The 17747-nt window shown below is 44.5% G+C and overlaps 2 protein-coding genes across 2 annotated transcripts in view; both read left to right on the top strand.

Annotated features, from left to right (window-relative positions):
- Nucleotides 1-13765, top strand: part of LOC134396967 (zinc finger and SCAN domain-containing protein 16-like) — a 45720-nt gene extending 31955 nt beyond the window's left edge. The window contains exons 4-5 of the mRNA XM_063123581.1: nucleotides 10739-10953; nucleotides 13742-13765. Coding sequence (XP_062979651.1) covers nucleotides 10739-10953; nucleotides 13742-13765 — 239 coding nt within the window. The remainder of the gene's footprint in view (nucleotides 1-10738; nucleotides 10954-13741) is intronic.
- Nucleotides 1-17747, top strand: part of LOC134395624 (zinc finger protein 397-like) — a 284784-nt gene that overhangs the window by 104214 nt on the left and 162823 nt on the right. The gene's annotated exons all lie outside the window — the stretch shown is intronic.

Genomic DNA, 17747 nt, shown 5'->3' with positions numbered 1-17747 from the left:
AGGAATGTAATTGGGTAAAAGAAGCTTCTAATGGGTGGATGAATTGATTGATTATTGGATTTTTGAAAGAGAGAATAATTACAAATGAATTGTTTATATGTTCCATCCTAATGCAGGAAGGATTTACAAATCCAAATAATTTTTTTGAATGAAATCTGTCTCATAAAAAGAGTGTGAAAGGACATGAATGTGTCCGTGTGATTCCAGCTGGAGGGAACTGGAGGGGGTTAAAATGCTGCCAGAGGTCTTCTGCCATGAAATTTCCGGTCTCAACATCGCCTCCTATGAGTAATGTTTTCATTACCACCATGTGGATGATTGGAGAATATGTTGAGCATCATGATGATTGTGGTGTTTCTCAGACAGCTCCTCCTTTCGATGGGAGACAAATGAAGAGGCCTGCTAGGTAATCCACAAAGCTTTTCTTAAGCAGCAAACATCTCTTCCAACTGAAGAGGCTAATCTCTTGGAAACTTCCCCCTAAGCAAAACTATGCAAACTAAGCAAGACAATTGTTCAACCCAGGAGAACAGGAATGGCTGTGGAATGGAGTGGCAGTTGGCACCCATTGAGGCTGATGGGCGGAGGGCATCGTGCAGTGCCAACGCCATCTACTTTGCTATCCATCGTCTTCTCTTGCAAAGACTATAAGGATGCTAAGGGACCAATGCTATGCCCCTCCCCAGACAGCATCAGGGTAGGGTGCATTAGATATTATATTTTCTGGCTCCGAGGTCAGAAACAAGGCTCTGACCTCACAGCCAGGAAAGTGCTCCCCTCTCCATTGTAACCAATGTGGAGAGAACTGCACTGGCTGTTAGGGGTGTGCAAAGCCTGAATTCTGAATCCAAAGCTCGTACCTCAGCAGCAGTTTTAGGAGGGATCTGCCATTTTCTCTCAAAGCCCTAGGCCCCCATAGAGCCTACACCTCCTAGCATACAGTGGGGGTGAGGGCTGTACTTACCGTGGCCAAGGAGCAGAGGCTAGATGTCCACACGCCACCACCATTGCCGCCGTCCCCACAAGAGTGCCAGCATCTTTTTGCGTGATCTGGCCTCTTCTCGAGAGGAGACGCCAGTGCTCTTGTGGGGATGGCAGCAATAGCGCCGAGAGGAGACCACTGGTGGAAGTGAGGCAAAGGATAGTTCTATTTCCTGGCTCTGAGGTCGGAGACAAGGCTTTGACCTCGGAGCCAGGAAACTCTACATGTCTACATGCTCAAAAAATAGAGCATGGAGAAGGGAAAGGGGGACGTTCCTGGGGGTGGGGAAGAGACCAGGGCAGCTGCTGTATGGTGTCTCCTCTTTCTGTCCTCCTCCAAAGCTGCGCTGCTAGACGAAGCAGACAAATCCTTTCTCTGAAACAGAAAAGCAGAGCGGCTGGAGCATGGAGGGATATACTGACTATCCACAAAGGATTGAGCCCTTAAACGATGCATTCCAAGTATTTAGCATCTAAGTAAATGGACACTGACATTTTGCAGTTATCAAAGATAAAAATCCACTTTGGTTGTAAAGGCAACTCTGTTTTATTGAGCGTAATACAGCTGTATGGAGAAAGTCCTACAGACAAAGAACTTCTCAACTGGCAGTGTGAAAGGCAGGTATGTTTAGACATGGTAAGCAAAACAAAGACAGATGAAAGAAAACTTCTTCATTATACCTTATCAACAAATGGTCCATGACTTTTCCAGCAATGTCAGATTGGACTGCATGGTCAGTCCTCCTTATATATCAAGAAGTCTTGACAGTCAGAAATTGCAATCAAGCATTTCCTGGTTGATATCACCGTTTTAGCATTAAAGCACATTCAGGCACTTACATTATTCCAGTCCCATCATGCAGTTCACTTGCAAGAACCAAACTCCATATTTATTTATTTATTACATTTTTATACCGCCCAATAGCCGAAGCTCTCTGGGCGGTTCACAAAAGGCCTATATACAAAGGCCTATATACAAAGCAGGTATATCAAGGCTTCTGGCCTTAATTTCTTAGCTCCCCCTTTGGGTCTTCTAGGCCCACCAACCACATTGAACTTGTATTGCCATCAATAGTTCAATCCCTCTTTCTCTTCCTCAGGCATCTCTCTCTGCATAACACTGGCACTTGCTTCAATTCTGTCTTTGTGAAAGCATTAGAAGTAGATTTAATTCAGCAGTTACACCATATATAAGATATAATATGCCACCAAGCACTTGACCGTCACTGCATGGACCTGTTGATTTTATTTCTTCTCTGGCATTCTAGTATTCCTGATTTTGCCTTCAGGAAGATGGTCAAGCACACACCGTATATTTATGTCTATATTAGGGTGACCCTATGAAAAGGAGGACAGGGCTCCTGTATCTTTAACAGTTGTATTGAAAAGGGAATTTCAGCAGGTGTCATTTGTATATATAGAAAACCTGGTGAAATTTCCTCTTCATCACAACAGTTAAAGCTGCAGGTACCCTGTCCTCTTTTAAATCTGGTCACAGTATAGCTGCATTATAGCTCCTGTTGTGATGAAGAGGAAATTTCACCAGGTGCGGTATGCATACAAATGGCACCTGCTTTTCTATGCCACTGTTAAAGATAAAGGAGCCCTGTCCTCCTTTTCATATGGTCACCCTACTATCTGCTACCTCCAGTATAAGAGGCAGTTTGCGTATGGGCCTGTTCAGACAACAACACGCTAAGTCACGGCTAAGCCGCTAAGCCTTTTTCAGCGAATGGTTAGTAAGCGTGTTTAAACCGTGGTGGCTACTATGGTTAGGAACAGTTCACACAACACACAAAGCGATAATGTTTAGCTCAAAGTGCATAACTACTGTGGGTTAGGGTGTCATCTATGCATACTACCCTACTACTTCGATTCTAAGACACACTTTTTTCCCCATATAAACATCTTTAAAAACGAGGTGCATCTTAGGGTTGTTTTTTTCTGTTGGTGGTACTGAAATTAGTGTGCGTCTTACACTCAATGGTGTCTTACAATCGAAGAAATACGGTAGTTGCTGTGGAACATGGGTGGGAGGGTTCTGTTGCACTCATGTCCTGCTTGTGGTTTTCCCATGACCAGTTCTTTGGCCACTGTGTGAACAGAGTGCTGGGCTAGATGAAGGTCTGATCCAGCAGGCATCTCATTTATTAGTTCCAGACCCTCCATCCTCCCTATCTAGAGTTTGGCCTGAAAGACCAAGGAGACGTGTAAGTTGTAAGCAAATGTGTGATTTTGCACAACATTTCTGATCATGGGGGCTGGCTGTTAAACCTTAGCTTCCCATTTCCTGGCTTTGTGCAGCCTGAGCCGTTCAGTGCGATTTACTCCAAGGAAGTGCACAAAGGATCAGCCAAAGTGCCCAAATTTACATCTCTTTGCCTTCCAGCTGACTCTCCCGCTTCACTTTCCTATCCCCATAAGTCAGATTATGTCAGAAAAAGTAGAGTTTACATGGGAGGATCACGTCCCCCAAGGATCTTGATTGGTGAGTTTGAATTGCCCTCCCTGGGAGCCGGTCGATCAGCTAGAAGGACTTTTGTGTCTTTCTTTTGTGAGCAAAGAGTCGAGGCCCAAACTCTGCCAAGCCCTGGAGGCCCAAGAGGACGCCCAGGTGTAAGACGTGCAGGTGAGTAACTCTTCAGGCTCTAGTCAGCTAGTTTGATGTTTCATTTTTATATTTTAGAGCAACTTCTCTCGGCTTGGTTGTTTAAGAAATACGTTGGGGTAGATTTGGCTCTCTAGTTTCGCCTGGATTCCGGCCTCTCCGTGCGCTGGGCTGCCTGGCAAACCTGCTCCTTAGGCTGTTAAAGAGATTAAAGAAAGTTCTGAAATGGGGCCCATCCTTCTCCCTCTAGATAATAACTCCCAGCCTGACCTTCCGTGGGCATCTGAAGGGATATTGGAAAGGCACCGGGGTGGTTGAAGCACTACTTTTGGGGAGCAGAGACAAAATGCGTCTTGCAGCCTGTCCTACCTTGCAGGGTGGAAGTGTAGATAGATTTGTCAGATTTAGGGTTTTGTCAGATTTAACACAACATAATAAGAAATGCCAGGCAGGAAGTTATGGTGAGCTACTTTGATGAGCCTTTATTGGTTTTTTAGGCAGCTTCTCTCTGTTAGTACTTTACTATAGGGTGACCCTATGAAAAGGAGGTCAGGGCTCCTGCATCTTTAACAGTTGTATTGAAAAGGGAATTTCAATTTCTATATATGGAGAACCTGGTGAAATTTCCTCTTCATCACAACAGTTAAAGCTGCAGGAGCTATACTAGAGTATTGAGAAAAATAAGGGAAAAACAGCACCACCAAGATCTTTGTGAGTGAGAGACTAAAAGCTCTGGTGCTTGCAAAATCAATTGTTTATTGTAATCAAAAAATGAAAAAAATAATCTTAGTTTAAAACTTGCCACAAAGGTTATAAAGTGCTCAACATTTTGGGTTCACAAACTCTTCATCAGGAGCATAAATCTTAACACGTAGCCCAGTTCATTCCCTCCTTCCAAGCAGAGTCGCCTGCTTGTTAGGTTCTGTTAGGTTCTTAAAGCAGCATCTTGTTTGGACCGAATGTGTGACTTTAGTTCCAAATGTTATTTTCATCATGAACTCTTTCATTTGTTCTGGTTCAGTGTAATACTTTATTTGATTTTAAAATACTTTATAATGGGGTAACTATGATAATATAGCAGAAGCTATACTAGATTGAACAGATTTAAAAGAGGGCAGGGCTCCTACAGCTTTAACTGTTGTTAGGAAGAGGAAATTTTCCCAGGTTCCCCATATAGACAAATGACCCCTGCTGAAATTCCCTTTTCAATACTGCTGTTAAAGATACAGGAGCCCTGTCCTCCTTTTCATATGGTCACTCCACTTCAGAAACAATGGATAGGAATTTCCCCTTCATTTCAAAATTTTATTTATTTATTTATTTATTTATTTATTTTATTACATTTATATATCGCCCCCCAGCCGAAGCTCTCTTGGCGGTTTGCAACAATTAAAAATAGTAGACATTAAAAGTATACAAAAATTTAAAAAACCATAAAAACAGTATAAAAACAACAGTATCCATTTAAAAACAATTCTGGGGTCCATTAAAAACAAACTTAACGTTGTTAAGTGCTGTTAAAATGCCTGGGAGAAGAGAAGAGAAAGGTTTTTTAAACCTTTATAAAAAATTGGTTTTTTAAACTCTTAAATATTGGTTATGTCTAAGATATTCCACTAAAAATGTCTAATTTGGAAATACTCTAACTCTAGATTTGAGAGGGCAGAGCTAGGAGAGAAAACGATGAAGGGGAGAAAACCTGCAGGCCCAGAACTAGAAGAAGGACCAGGCAGAGCAGGAGAAGCCAGCAGCGCAATTCAGCCAGAATACGCGACAGAGCGACCAGGATGGGACGCATCGCAAGAGGGCAAAGGGGAACCATCCAGGGGGATGCAAGAACGCTGGGAAGCCCAATGGCAGGAGTTCCTGAGGACACTGCAGCCCCTTCACACAAAGTGGGGAAGCCCAGGGATTGCAGAGGGTGCCGCATGGGAAGATGTCAAGGCCTTCCTGGCCTCCTTTGAGCAAGTGGCCAAGGCCTGCAGGTGGCCGAGAGGAGAGTGGGCGGCCCGGCTCCTGCCAGCCCTGAGTGGGGAAGCAGAAGAGGCCTTTTGGAGCCTGGAGGTCAGAGATCAGGAGGACTATGGGAAAGTGAAGGCGGCCATCTTGCGAGGGGAAGCCCTGAGGATGGAGGCGCAGCGCCAGCACTTCAGGCAATTCTGCTGCCAGGAGGTCAGAGACCCACGAAGGATTCACAGCCAAGTCCAGGAGCTTTGCCGGCAGTGGCTGAAGCCGGAGAGACACAGCAAGGAGCAGATCCTGGAGCTGCTGATCCTGGAGCAGTTCCTGGCCAGCCTGCCAGTGGACCTCCAGGGCTGGATCCGGGCAGGAGGGCCGGACACCTGCTCCCAGGCCGTGGCCCTGGCCGAGGACTTCCTCATGAGCCAGCAGATAGCTGTGACAGCGGCCTGGCAGGTGAGGAATCAATATTTTATTCCTAGAATCTCAGAAATGACGTAGGATGTACATAAGGTAGCTGGAAGCTTCTGCAGTTATTCAGTTAAATATGGGTAGAACTGATAAAACCTGGCTAAGGACAAGCTGAACTTTGGACACCGATTGCCAATTTAAATCAGAGCTATTTCATTGTTTTCCAAAGTTGTACAATTGTTGAACGTTCCCCCCCTTATAGTGTATTGCCACATACAATTCCTACTTTTACATTATGCCTGTTGTTGTTGTTAATATTTTATTGAGTTTAGATATATCCTGCCTTAGCGCAGGGTGTTTTGAAGCAGTAAATACTATATTCAATGAATTAAAACACAGATAAACCATTTTTATCCAGATGGGCAGAAAGTGTTTCTTGCCCTCTGTTCTGAGTAGAATCATCCTGCCTGTTTCAGGGGCCGCTGAAGGAGGAGTTTGAAGAACCGTCAGATCCTGTGAAGGGAGAGATCTACAAAAAACCCGAGCAAAACGGTGATGCTACATTGGTCTTTGTGCGATGCTTAGACTGATCAGATTAAAAATGAGGACCAGCTCCTAAGAGAGATTATTGCTAGGGTGACCATATGAAAAGGAGGACAGGGCTCCTGTATCTTTAACAGATGCATAGAAAAGGGAATTTGAGCAAGTGTTATTTGTATTCCTGCAGCACCTGGTGAAATTCCCTCTTCATCACAACAGTTAAAGCTGCAGGGCAGGGCACCTGCAGCTTTAACTATTGTGATGAAGAGGGAATTTCACCAGGTTCTCCATATATACAAATGACACCTGCAGAAATTCCCTTTTCTGTTAAAGATACGGGAGCCCTGTCCTCCTTTTCATATGGTCAGCCTATTATTGCAAAACATTGTGTGAGAGCTGAGCTGCTACATCAAAAGGGAGTTTACTAGAACAACTTAGCTGCATATACATTGTGCAAAGGAAGCAGATGTAAAGAAGGCTGAGCAAGGAAGACCGAGAGAGATTTCCTTCTGTATGATGATGAGGCAAAATGGGAGGCAGGACTCCTGAGCCTTCAGCAGTTGCAAGGAAAAGGGAATTTCAGCACAAGCATCATTTCCTACTGCTGAACTACAGGCTGTCTGTGCCAAAATCCCCTCACTTGTGCAACGCTTAAAGGAACTTCCTCCTTAGGGGGATTACATTGGCTGTTTCAATGTTTAATTTTAGTTGGGCTTTTAAAACTGGTTTTCTACCATTTTGCATTTCATTGCTTTGGATGGCCCATTTTATCATAAGTCAAATAATAATCCTGGCTATCCTAAGCACGAAGGAAAGAAGGGGCTGCTTCCCTTAGTAAAATCCTCCTCCTGTCTTTCCCAGGCAATGGAAGCCAATTCCCCAGCTTTTCAAATTCTTCACTTCTTCCTGAAGAACAAGAAATGGACCAAACTGGTGTGAAAGAGGTAGGTGACATTCTGGTGATTCAAGGTCACACGGATGCTGAAATGGATGTCCACGTTGTTTGAGGAACTATGCCGATGTGATGTTCTCATTTTCAGGCAGCTGGGAGAAGGCCTGCAGAGCCCTCATCTCCCAAGTATCAATTGGGTTGCGGGCAGAGGCAGAAATAAAATCTTGCAACCAGCCACCTCTTTTCTCAAGTTTATCTCTAAAATAATAATTCTAAATGTTTGGGTGGGATGGGGCAGTGTACTCCATTAATTCATTTCACGGAATGTGTGTATATGGACTTATATTTGTGGAATTAATTGTTTGGGGTTTTGCCATAGTGTCCTTCCTCTGCCTGTTTTCCTCCCTGCAGGAAGGGATGGATGTCCGTGGAAGTCGCCTGTGTTTGCAGGTCATCAGCCGGAGTTTGCCCCGGCCAGCCCAACAGACCACAGTCTGGCAAGTCCTGCAGGAGGACAGGGGGAACGTAGAGCCTTCAGGTAAGGAGCTCTTTTGCTCAAGTCCCATCAAGGCAGGAAAGAATCACTGAGGCGATTTGTCATTTTCAGAACTGAAAAGAGTGGATAGAAAGAGCAGTTCCAAAGTGTTGATAGTCAGAAAGCGTGGTCCTCGTTCAGATTCTGTGCCAAAGGAGGGAGAGAATGGCTCTGGTGCCGGTGGAAAGATTTTTATTACTTCTTGATCTTGTTAAAAAAGTTTTAAAAAAACAAAAACAGATGGCCCAACATTTCGGATATTAGAAATCCTTCTTCAGGGGCTATAGTTAACAGAAAATATAAATATGTATTGTTATTTCATTAATGAATATACATAGCTAAATACATCAGAAACAATAACATTGGGTGAGAGTAGTTAGGGCGTTATGATATTCATCATTATAGATTGTTAACATAAGGTCCTGTAGGAAAACATCCAATGCACTAAAGAAACTGATACCGAGACAAATCCTGCTGTTCAAACTCTTGCTACATCTTACTAAACAGACTGAATTTTCTTTGAGACCACTCCATTTTAAAAGAGATTTTTTTAAAAATCCTTTCTCATTAGAAAGGCTTATTACAACTAGCACACCCCTCCCAGCTTTTCATCGCCATAATGCTAATTCTACCACCCACCCACCTTAAAACAGCGTTCTCTTGTGATTGGACTTATTTAGAATCCCTTTTGTCAGGGCCGACGCTGCCATAGAGGCAGCTCAGGCAGCGGCCTAGAGCACCAAGCAAAGGAGGGCGCCGAGCAGCGCGCCCGGAAGCTGCTCTCCTAGAGCGACTTCCGGGAGCGCTGTTCCAAAGCTGGCCGCCCCGGCTGCCCCCCAACCCCAGCGTCCTGGCTTCAAAGTCAGGACGCTGGGGTTGGGGAGTGGCTTCAGAACAGCACGCCCGGAAGTCACTCCTGGCTTTGAAGCCAGGAGCGGGCACGGGGGCAGGGCGGAGGCTTCAGTACGGCGCGCCTGTCTAGGGCGCAAAATAGTCTGGTGCCGGCCCTGCCGTTTGTATAACATACACCAGAAGAAGAAGTCATTTCTAGCATTATGCTCTACTCCATAGACAGAACCGTGCGCTTTTTAAATTTCTAGACGTTAATTCATTGTGAGCAATTTATGTATCTAGTTATCGTGTCCTAGACTGGCCTGTTTTAGTAAGCAAAGTACTCTGTTGCAAAGCCGAACAGGCGGTTTCTCTCTAATCTCTCTCTTCGATACAAGGGAGTTACCTCTCCAAGCTGCAAGGTCGCAGTGAGATGCAGCTGATTGCTGACAACTTTATAGCTGGCGCTAGTCTTTCTGTGCTTTCTTTTTTCAGTAATCCTGATAGGACTTACGCCTTATGATGGCGACGCTCTAGTCATGATTTTTTGTTGTAAACATTTTAACAAGATCAACAAATAATAAAAAACTTTCCACCGGCACCGGAGCCAGTCTCTCCCTCCTTTCGCACATACTGTGGTGCCTTTCCCTCCAACCCACTCATCGGAATCCAAATACACATTTATCTGGGGGGGAAACACAAAACCTAACCCAGGTTTTATCAGAGGCAGCTCCCACGTAAGTCTGGGAATTGGCATTTGGGTTCTCACAACAGTGTAGAGCAGATGTGGGTGCTGTGCCTCTCTATTCGGCCCTGGTTAGGCCTCATCTAGAGTCTTGCGTCCAGTTCTGAACTCCACAATTCAAGAAGGACGCAGACAAGCTGGAGCGTGTTCAGAGGAGGGCAGCCAGGATGATCAGGGGTCTGGAAACAAAGCCCTATGAAGAGAGCCTGAAAGAACTGGGCATGTTTAGCCTGGAGAAGAGAAGATTGAGGGGAGACATGAGATCACTCTTCAAATACTTAAAAGGTTGTCACACAGAGGAGGGCCAGGATCTCTTCTCGATCATCCCAGAGTGCAGGACACAAAATAACAGGCTCAACTTACAGGAAGCCAGATTCCAGCTGGACATCAAGAAAAACTTCCTGACTGTTAGGGCAGTAGGACAATGGAACCAGTTACCTAGGGAGGTTGTGGGCTCTCCCACACTAGAGGCCTTCAAGAGGAAGCCGGACAACCATCTGTCAGGGATGCTTGAAGCAGTTTCTGCAACTGAAACTCTCCCCACGGCCTGAGTTCGAACCCAGTGGAAGCTGGTTTCAGGCAGACGGCTTGGGTTGACTCAGCCTTCCATCCTCCCAAGGTCAGTAAAATGAGTACCCAGTTAGCTGGGGGAAAGGTAATAACGGCCGGGGAAGGCAATGGCAAACCACCCACTATAAGGCCTGCCAAGAAAACGTCAACGACAGCTGGCGTCCCTCCAAGAGTCAGTAATGACTCAGTGCTTGCATGAGAGGTTCCTTTCCTTTCCTTTCCTGGACTTGATGGCCTTATAGCCCCTTCCAACTCTACTATTGTATGATTTTATGAAGGGAAATTCCATCTGCCACTGGTTTCTCTTCCGCTAGAATTAGCATTATGGCAGAGGGGCATGATTGGGTACAGTTTTCTCTATATTTCTCACAGGCCTCACAATACTTTATTGGTCCTGGCTCCCTTCACCGAGAACATAGTCACCAGTCTTTATTTGTAATTAATATTTTAAATTAATTCATCTAATATTTGCCTGATCTTATGCTTCAGTTACCTTATAATTTAAGCATAAAGGAGGGGGTTGAAAGGATTACAGAAATAGAAAGAAACCTGAATGCAGCAGAGAGAGAGATGCCTTAGAAGGACCAGTCAGGCAAATGGAGGCTGTGGTTGTGTTGAAAAGAGTTCAGCAGAGAATGAGCACCATTTCTTTTTCCATTTCCACAGGCGACAGGAAGGGAAGCAAGGTCAAGAAGGAGGACTGTCAGTATGGAGGAAACGAGCCACAGGATATGTCTGGGAAAGCATCACAGATGGGCCAAGCGAATGTGCCGGAGACAGCTGAGAAGCAGGAAGAAGGATGCAAGTCCAAAAACGGACAGGAGACGGAGGCAGAGGAAAGAGACAATGAATGTCATAAAGTCATGGAAGATCTTACAGCTGTAATTAGCCCCCCTTCCAAAGGACGCACAAGGGACAACATGCCCATGTTCTCCAAGTATGGTAGAAGGTATCACTACAAGTTAGAACCTGTTATGACAGATGCCAGGGAGGATCAGGACGAATGCCCCATGACCGATGAAAATCTCCACCAAAATCCAAGCTTTGATCAGCATCAACGAACAATTAAAGGAGGGTGTAAATCTGAATTTTCTGAGAATGGCAACGAGGGTAATTTGAATCGACTTCCGATTAACCACCCAGAAGAGAAATCTCAAACTTCTACTGAGTGTGTACAGAACTTTATTTATACAAAGTCACTAAAGCATAATCAAGAAATTCAAAGTGGGGGGAGACCATATGAATGTTCTCATTGTAGCAAATGCTTCCACCAGAGAGAAGAATTGATGAATCATGAGCAGCTTCATACTGCAGAGAGGGTACGTGAAGGTCCTGAATCTGGGGAAATCTTCGCTAGACATGAGAAAATTGATACTAGATTGAAACCATACGAATGTTCTCAGTGTGGGAAGTACTTCAATGATAGAGGCAGTTTGAGAAAACACCAGAGAATTCATTCTGGAGAGAAACCATACAAATGTTCTCAGTGTGGGTGGTGCTTTAGGGAGAGATCCAAATTGCAGAGACATCAGAGAATTCATTCTGGAGAGAAACCATACAAATGTTCTCAGTGTGGGAAGTGCTTCACTAAGGGAGACTCATTGAAAAGACATCAGAGAATTCATTCTGGAGAGAAACCGTACAAATGTCATGAGTGTGGGAAAAGCTTCAATCAGGCAGGCATTTTGAAGGTCCATCAGAGAACTCATACTGGGGAGAAACCATACAAATGTTCTCAGTGTGGGAGGTGCTTCAGTAAGGGGGACATGTTGAAGAAACATCAAAGAATTCATTCTGGAGAGAGACCATTCAAATGCCTTGAGTGTGGAAAAAGTTTCAGGTGGCCTGAAAATCTGAAACCACATCAGAGAATTCACTCTGGAGAGAAACCATTCAAGTGCTCTCAGTGTGGGAAGTGCTTTAGGGAGAAAGACAAGTTGAAGGGACATCAGAGAATTCATTCTGGGGAGAAACCATTCAAATGCCTTGAGTGTGGAGAAAGCTTCAGGTGGAATAACAATCTGAGGACCCATCAGACAATTCATTCTTGAAAGAAATCTTACACGTGTTATCTGTTTGGGAAATGTTTCAGTCAGGAGCAACACTTGAAGACGCATCAAGAAATAATTAGCAGAGAGACACCATACCAATGTTCTCAGTGTGGGAAATGCTTGAGTTGAGGAATTGACTGGATATTAAAGTAAACGAAGAAGAGGGAATACTTGCAAATGAATTGACTATGTGAAAGCATCATCATAAGCAGCCTCAGCATTAATAAATACACATAGGAATTAAATTGGGTAAAAGAAGCTTCTAACGGGGATAAATTTATTGAATATTGGATTTTCTAAAGAGAGAAAAATTACAAATGAATTGTTTGTGTGAGAGTGTCCTCATAAGCAACTCTTTCAGCTTCCATTCTCCCCATCTATAATGATGCCAAATGTGTGTTTCCCACTCCTCCAATTACTATGGGGATAAGTGTAACAGAAAATTACGTTTTTCCATCCTAACGCAGGAAGGATTTACAAATCCAAATTATTTTTTTAAAGTAATCTGTCTCACAAAAAGAGTGTGAAAGGAAATGAATGTGTCCATGTGATTATACCTTGTGGGGAACTTAGGGGGAGGTCTTCAACCATGAAATTTCTGGTCTCAACACTACCTCCTATGAGTAACACTGTCATTGCCACCATGTGGTTGATTGGAAGATATATTCAGCATTAACATGATGCAGTTTTTTCCACCTATGGCGACCCCTTGGTTCCGCCCCACCAGCTGCCATTGTCCAACATAATGTAAAACCACTAATTCACAACTACTAGATAACAGTACATAAGGATGTCTCCAATGCGTGAGGGATTTTGGTTTTGTGTTTGAACACTTTGAACCCTGCTAGCTATTTTAGTATTGATCACCCTGCTAGCTATTTTAGAGTAGAGCATCTGAAAGAATAGAAGGAAATATCTACAGTAGAGGACTATCCTGGAAATTGTCCACAGTGGAATGGATACGAAAAAAGTGGGTTTTGTGACAAAGTGCTGCTTTTCCTGTTGTACTAAAAACATAAGGACAGTCATACTGTATCAGTCCAAGGTCCATCTAGTCCAGCATTCTGTTCACACAGTGGGAGGGAAGGTGGGAGAAAATAATTTTAGGTACTAGATTCTTCATTGCAATGTTCAGCAGTTAAAGCTGCAGGAGCTATACTAGAGTGCCCAGATTTAAAAGAGGGCAGGGCACCTGCAGCTTTAACAGTTGTGATGAAGAGGGAATTTCACCAGGTTCCCCATATATACAAATCACACCTGCTGAAATTTCCTTTTCAATACAACTGTTAAAGATACAGGAGCCCTGTCCTCGTTTTCATAGGGTCACCCTAGCTTAATTTCCACGGACAAAATAATGACCTGCTAAGGCAGTGAACCCATATTTGCCCCAAGGTCTCATCATCCACTGCGAATAATATCCTGGAAATTTGAAACAGCAAAGCTAAAATTAATTTGATAAAACTGTTAAAATGCTGAGAAACTAGAAAGGTCTTCCCCTGGCATCCAAAAGAGTATAGTGTAGATGCCAGGTGAACCTCTTCAGGGAGCTCATTCCACAGCTGGGGTGCCACAGCAGAGAAGGCCCTTCTCTTCGTTGCCACCTGCCTCCTTTTTGCAGGGTCTCACAAAGAAGGGCCCCTGAGGATGATCTTACCTCTTTCAGGATTCCTCAAATCAAGAAAAAAAATGCATCCCACTCCCCCTAATTAACTTTACTACCTCTGCTTTCTAGGGCTCCCCTCAAACGGGCCGTTTTGTCCAAGTCAAAAGTTCCTCCCAAGGGAAACTGCTTAGAGGGGTCATCTCTGCTATACCAGTTCCATTCCTTTAAAAACTTGCAAGTTTTCTGCCCGTGGTGGACATACATAAAATGTGCTGGGGTCCCTTTGGGGGTCAAAGGCACTGCTTGGAGACTGATGCCTCCATACCTTACGATCACACTGGACTTTCACACGGAACGGCTTATTGAAGGAGGGGTCCAAACGTCTTTCACACACAGACACACGCATACCCACGGCACGGTTTCTGTGTTGGAGAAAGGTGCAAAGCGTGGCTCAGTCAGAACAGCTCTTGTTTGGGAGGGAATAGAAAAATGGACAGACTCACAAACTAAAAAAGTACACAGGATTATTCGTAGAGAGACCAGCCCCTTGCTTTGGAAGCACCACCGGGTTGCCCCTCGCGGTTCCGCACTGCTTCAGGACCCAGACTTGATCCTGGTCCTCAGCTCAATTCCAGGGCAACCTCACTCTCCAAACAAGAAGAAAGCACTGCAACCTTCTCTCTGGCCTTCCTTCGTCTCACATCAGTCCGCTGGTCTCTGTCCACCACTTCTTACCTTGGCTGTGAACACGTAGGTTTTTAGACAAAGGCAGTCCCCAAACCTCTTCTCCTCTCAAGGTGTGCTCATCCCGGACAAGAACCCCCCAAATTGTCAACGATAAAAACCCACTTTGGTCATGAGGCACCTGCCTCCTTTTTGCAGGGTCTCACAAAGAAGGGCCCCTGAGGATGATCTTACCTCTTTCAGGATTCCTCAAATCAAGAAAAAAATGCATCACACTACCCCTAATTAACGTTACTACCTCTACTTTTTAGGGCTCCCCTCAAATGGACCACTTTGTCCAAGTCCGAGGGAAACTGCTTACAGGGGTCATCTCTGGTATACCAATTCCATTCCTTTAAAACCTTGAAAGTTTTTTGCCCATAATGGACATATATAAAATGCTCTGGGGTCTCTTTGGGGGGGGGGGCAAAGGCCTTGGAGCCTGATGCCCCTGTACCTCATGATCACACTGGACTTTCACACGGAACGGCTTATTGAAGGACGGGTCCAAACTTCTTTCACACCCCTATGTTGGAGAAGGTGCAAAGGCTGGCTCAGTTTGGGAGGGAATGCTTGGGAGGGAATAGAAAAATGGATAGACTCACTCTGCCTCACAAACTAAAAAGTACACAGGATTATTCGTAGAGAGACCAGCCCCTTGCTTTCGAAGCACCACCGGGTTGCCCCTCACAGTGGGTTCGGCATGACTGTTGGACCCAGACTTGATCCTGGTCCTCAGCCCAATTCCAGGCCAACATCACTCTCCAAACAAGGAGAAAGCGTTACCCAGAAAATAACACAAAATTAAGATTTTACTGCTGTTGAAGTTGTAGTAAAAAGGAGATGCGGCTTCCCTAGAGCGGAAAAGAGAGGCGGAATGGCAAAGTCAGAGCCCCGCAGTTAGAGATTTCAAAAAGCTTCTTACCTTGGCTGTGAACACATAGGTTTTAGACAAAGGCAGTCCCCAAACCTCTTCTCCTCTCAAGGTGTGCTCATCCCGGACAAGAACCCCCCAAATTGTCAACGATAAAAACCCACTTTGGTCATGAGGCACCTCTGTTTTACTGAGTGTAATACAGCTGTATGGAGAAAGTCCTACAGACAAAGAATGTCTCAAATGGCAGTGTGAAAAGCAGGTATATTTAGACGTGGTAGCATCTAAACCAGTGGTTCCGAAAGTGGGCGGTGGGATTGCATAGGGGGGCGTTAAGAGGCAAGAGGGCGGCATTTTTATGAGAGAAAGTAGTTTGGTCCCAAGCCATATATGGAAAGAATCCACACATGTATTAATACCGTTTAAGAAGAGTCCTTTTAACGGTGAATTGAAATGTTTCAAAAGCACCAAAATGCTAATGAGCTCCGGCTATTGGGCGGTATAGAAATGTAATTAATTAATAAATAATAAATAAATAATGAAGAGACATACCCTGCTTGGTGTGCCCCGCCACGCTGGCTGCAAAACAGAGGCGTTTGCTCTCTTTTCCCTCCCTCCCTCGGCAAGCCTGCGGTGGGTGCTTTGGATTTTGAATAAATATTCAATTAATTGTTACTGTTTTGAATTTTATTGTTATTATCTTCCTTAGTGGGTCGTTGAAAACCGCTATTAGCTGAATAATGATATTTATAGTGTAGGGTAGGGGGCGCTGGGCATGAGTTTGTGGAACCAAGGGGGCGGTGACCTGAAAAAGTTTGGGCACCACTGATCTAAACTAATTAGCAGTTAAATGTAAATACAACTCTGTGTGTGATTGCAGCCCCTGCCTTTTTAGGGTTCCCCGGGCGCACAGAGGGAGTGCGACCCCATGTCAAGACACATTTTAAACCATCACACATTCTCCAGGTTTCCATCAGAACTCGAAATGAGCTATACAAAGTGCTCTTGGACAGCTTCTTTAGAGCTCTGGTTGGTTCCGAGTGAAACCCGGAGCGGATTCCCCGCCCCACTGACATCGGAATCACCAGCCTCTTCTGGTACCTAAAGTCTAGTCTTTCCCCATCTTTCCAGAAATATGCTTGGACAAAGAACAATGTCAGCCAAAGCGCCCACATTTACATCTCTATGCCTTCCAGGCTGACTCACCAGTTTCGCTTTCCCTCCCCTATAAATCAGATTATGCGAAAGAAGTGAAGTAGAGCTTACTTGGGAGGATCCCGTCCCCCAAGGATCTTGATTGGGCAGTTTGAATTGCCCTCCCTGGGAAACCTGGAAGGACTTTTGTGTTTCTGCTGGTGAGCAAAGAATCGGGGCTCAAACTCTGCCAAGCCCAAACTGGACTCTTTGCCAGGAGGCCCAAGGGGACACCCCGGTGTAAGCTGCGCAGGTGAGTAACTCTTCAGGCTCTAGTCAGCAAGTTATCGCCAGCTAGTTTGAGGTTTCATTTTTATATTTTAGAGCAACTTCTTTAGTCTTAGTTAAGAAATAGGTAGGGTTTCATTGGGTTCTTTGGCTTCGCCGGGATTCCGGCCTCTCCGTGCGCCGGGCTGCTTGGCAAACCTGCTCAATAGGTTGTTAAAGAGATTAAAGAAAGTTCTGGAAAGGGATCCATTTCTTCTGCCTATATTGTACAGTAGTCATGAGTCTGACTTCTCCTGAGGGCACGTGAAAGGGATTTTTAAAAGACAGGGATAGTTGAGGCACTGCTTTTGCACAAAATGGGGCTTGCAGCCTGTTCTACCTTTCAGGGTGCAGGTGAAGACATAATGCCAGGTCACATTTAATATAAAAATGAGAAGGAGGGGTCTCTTGACACACAAACAGGAAGCTGCCTGACATCAACTACAAACATTGCTCTATGTAGCTCACCCATTCTCACTATATTTTAATTAGTTTTGTAAACTGCGTTGGACTACAACTCCCATCACCCCCACCAGCATAGACATTTGGCAGAAACCAAGTTGATGATTAGATGCCCTTCAGTAACCTTTGAGTGTCAGTCCTCCATCTGCAAAATGGTTCTTCAAAATTCCATCCTAATTGGCAGAATTCTTGAAAGATTGATAAAATATTCAAAGCACTCTGAACTAGTTCAAATGGAATGTCATGTCTTGCCAACTCTTCTATTACAAATTTGATTGTTTGTCCAGAAACTTTTATCCACAGAATATTTCCCACAATTGGTAATAGTAAATTTGTCTGTCTGTCTATCTCACTTTGACCGATACATGAGAAACTCAGAAAAAAACCTTATGTGTGTTATTGCTTGAATAATTACCTTCACGTTAGGTTCTTAAAACAGCATCTTGTTTGGAGTGAATGTGTGACTTCAGTTCCAAATATTCTTTTCATTATGAACTCTTT

Source organism: Elgaria multicarinata, chromosome 3, assembly GCF_023053635.1.
Source record: "Elgaria multicarinata webbii isolate HBS135686 ecotype San Diego chromosome 3, rElgMul1.1.pri, whole genome shotgun sequence".
NCBI lineage: Eukaryota > Metazoa > Chordata > Lepidosauria > Squamata > Anguidae > Elgaria > Elgaria multicarinata.
The sequence above is the reverse complement of the archived record's forward strand: the minus strand, read 5'-3'. Positions and strand labels throughout refer to the sequence as shown.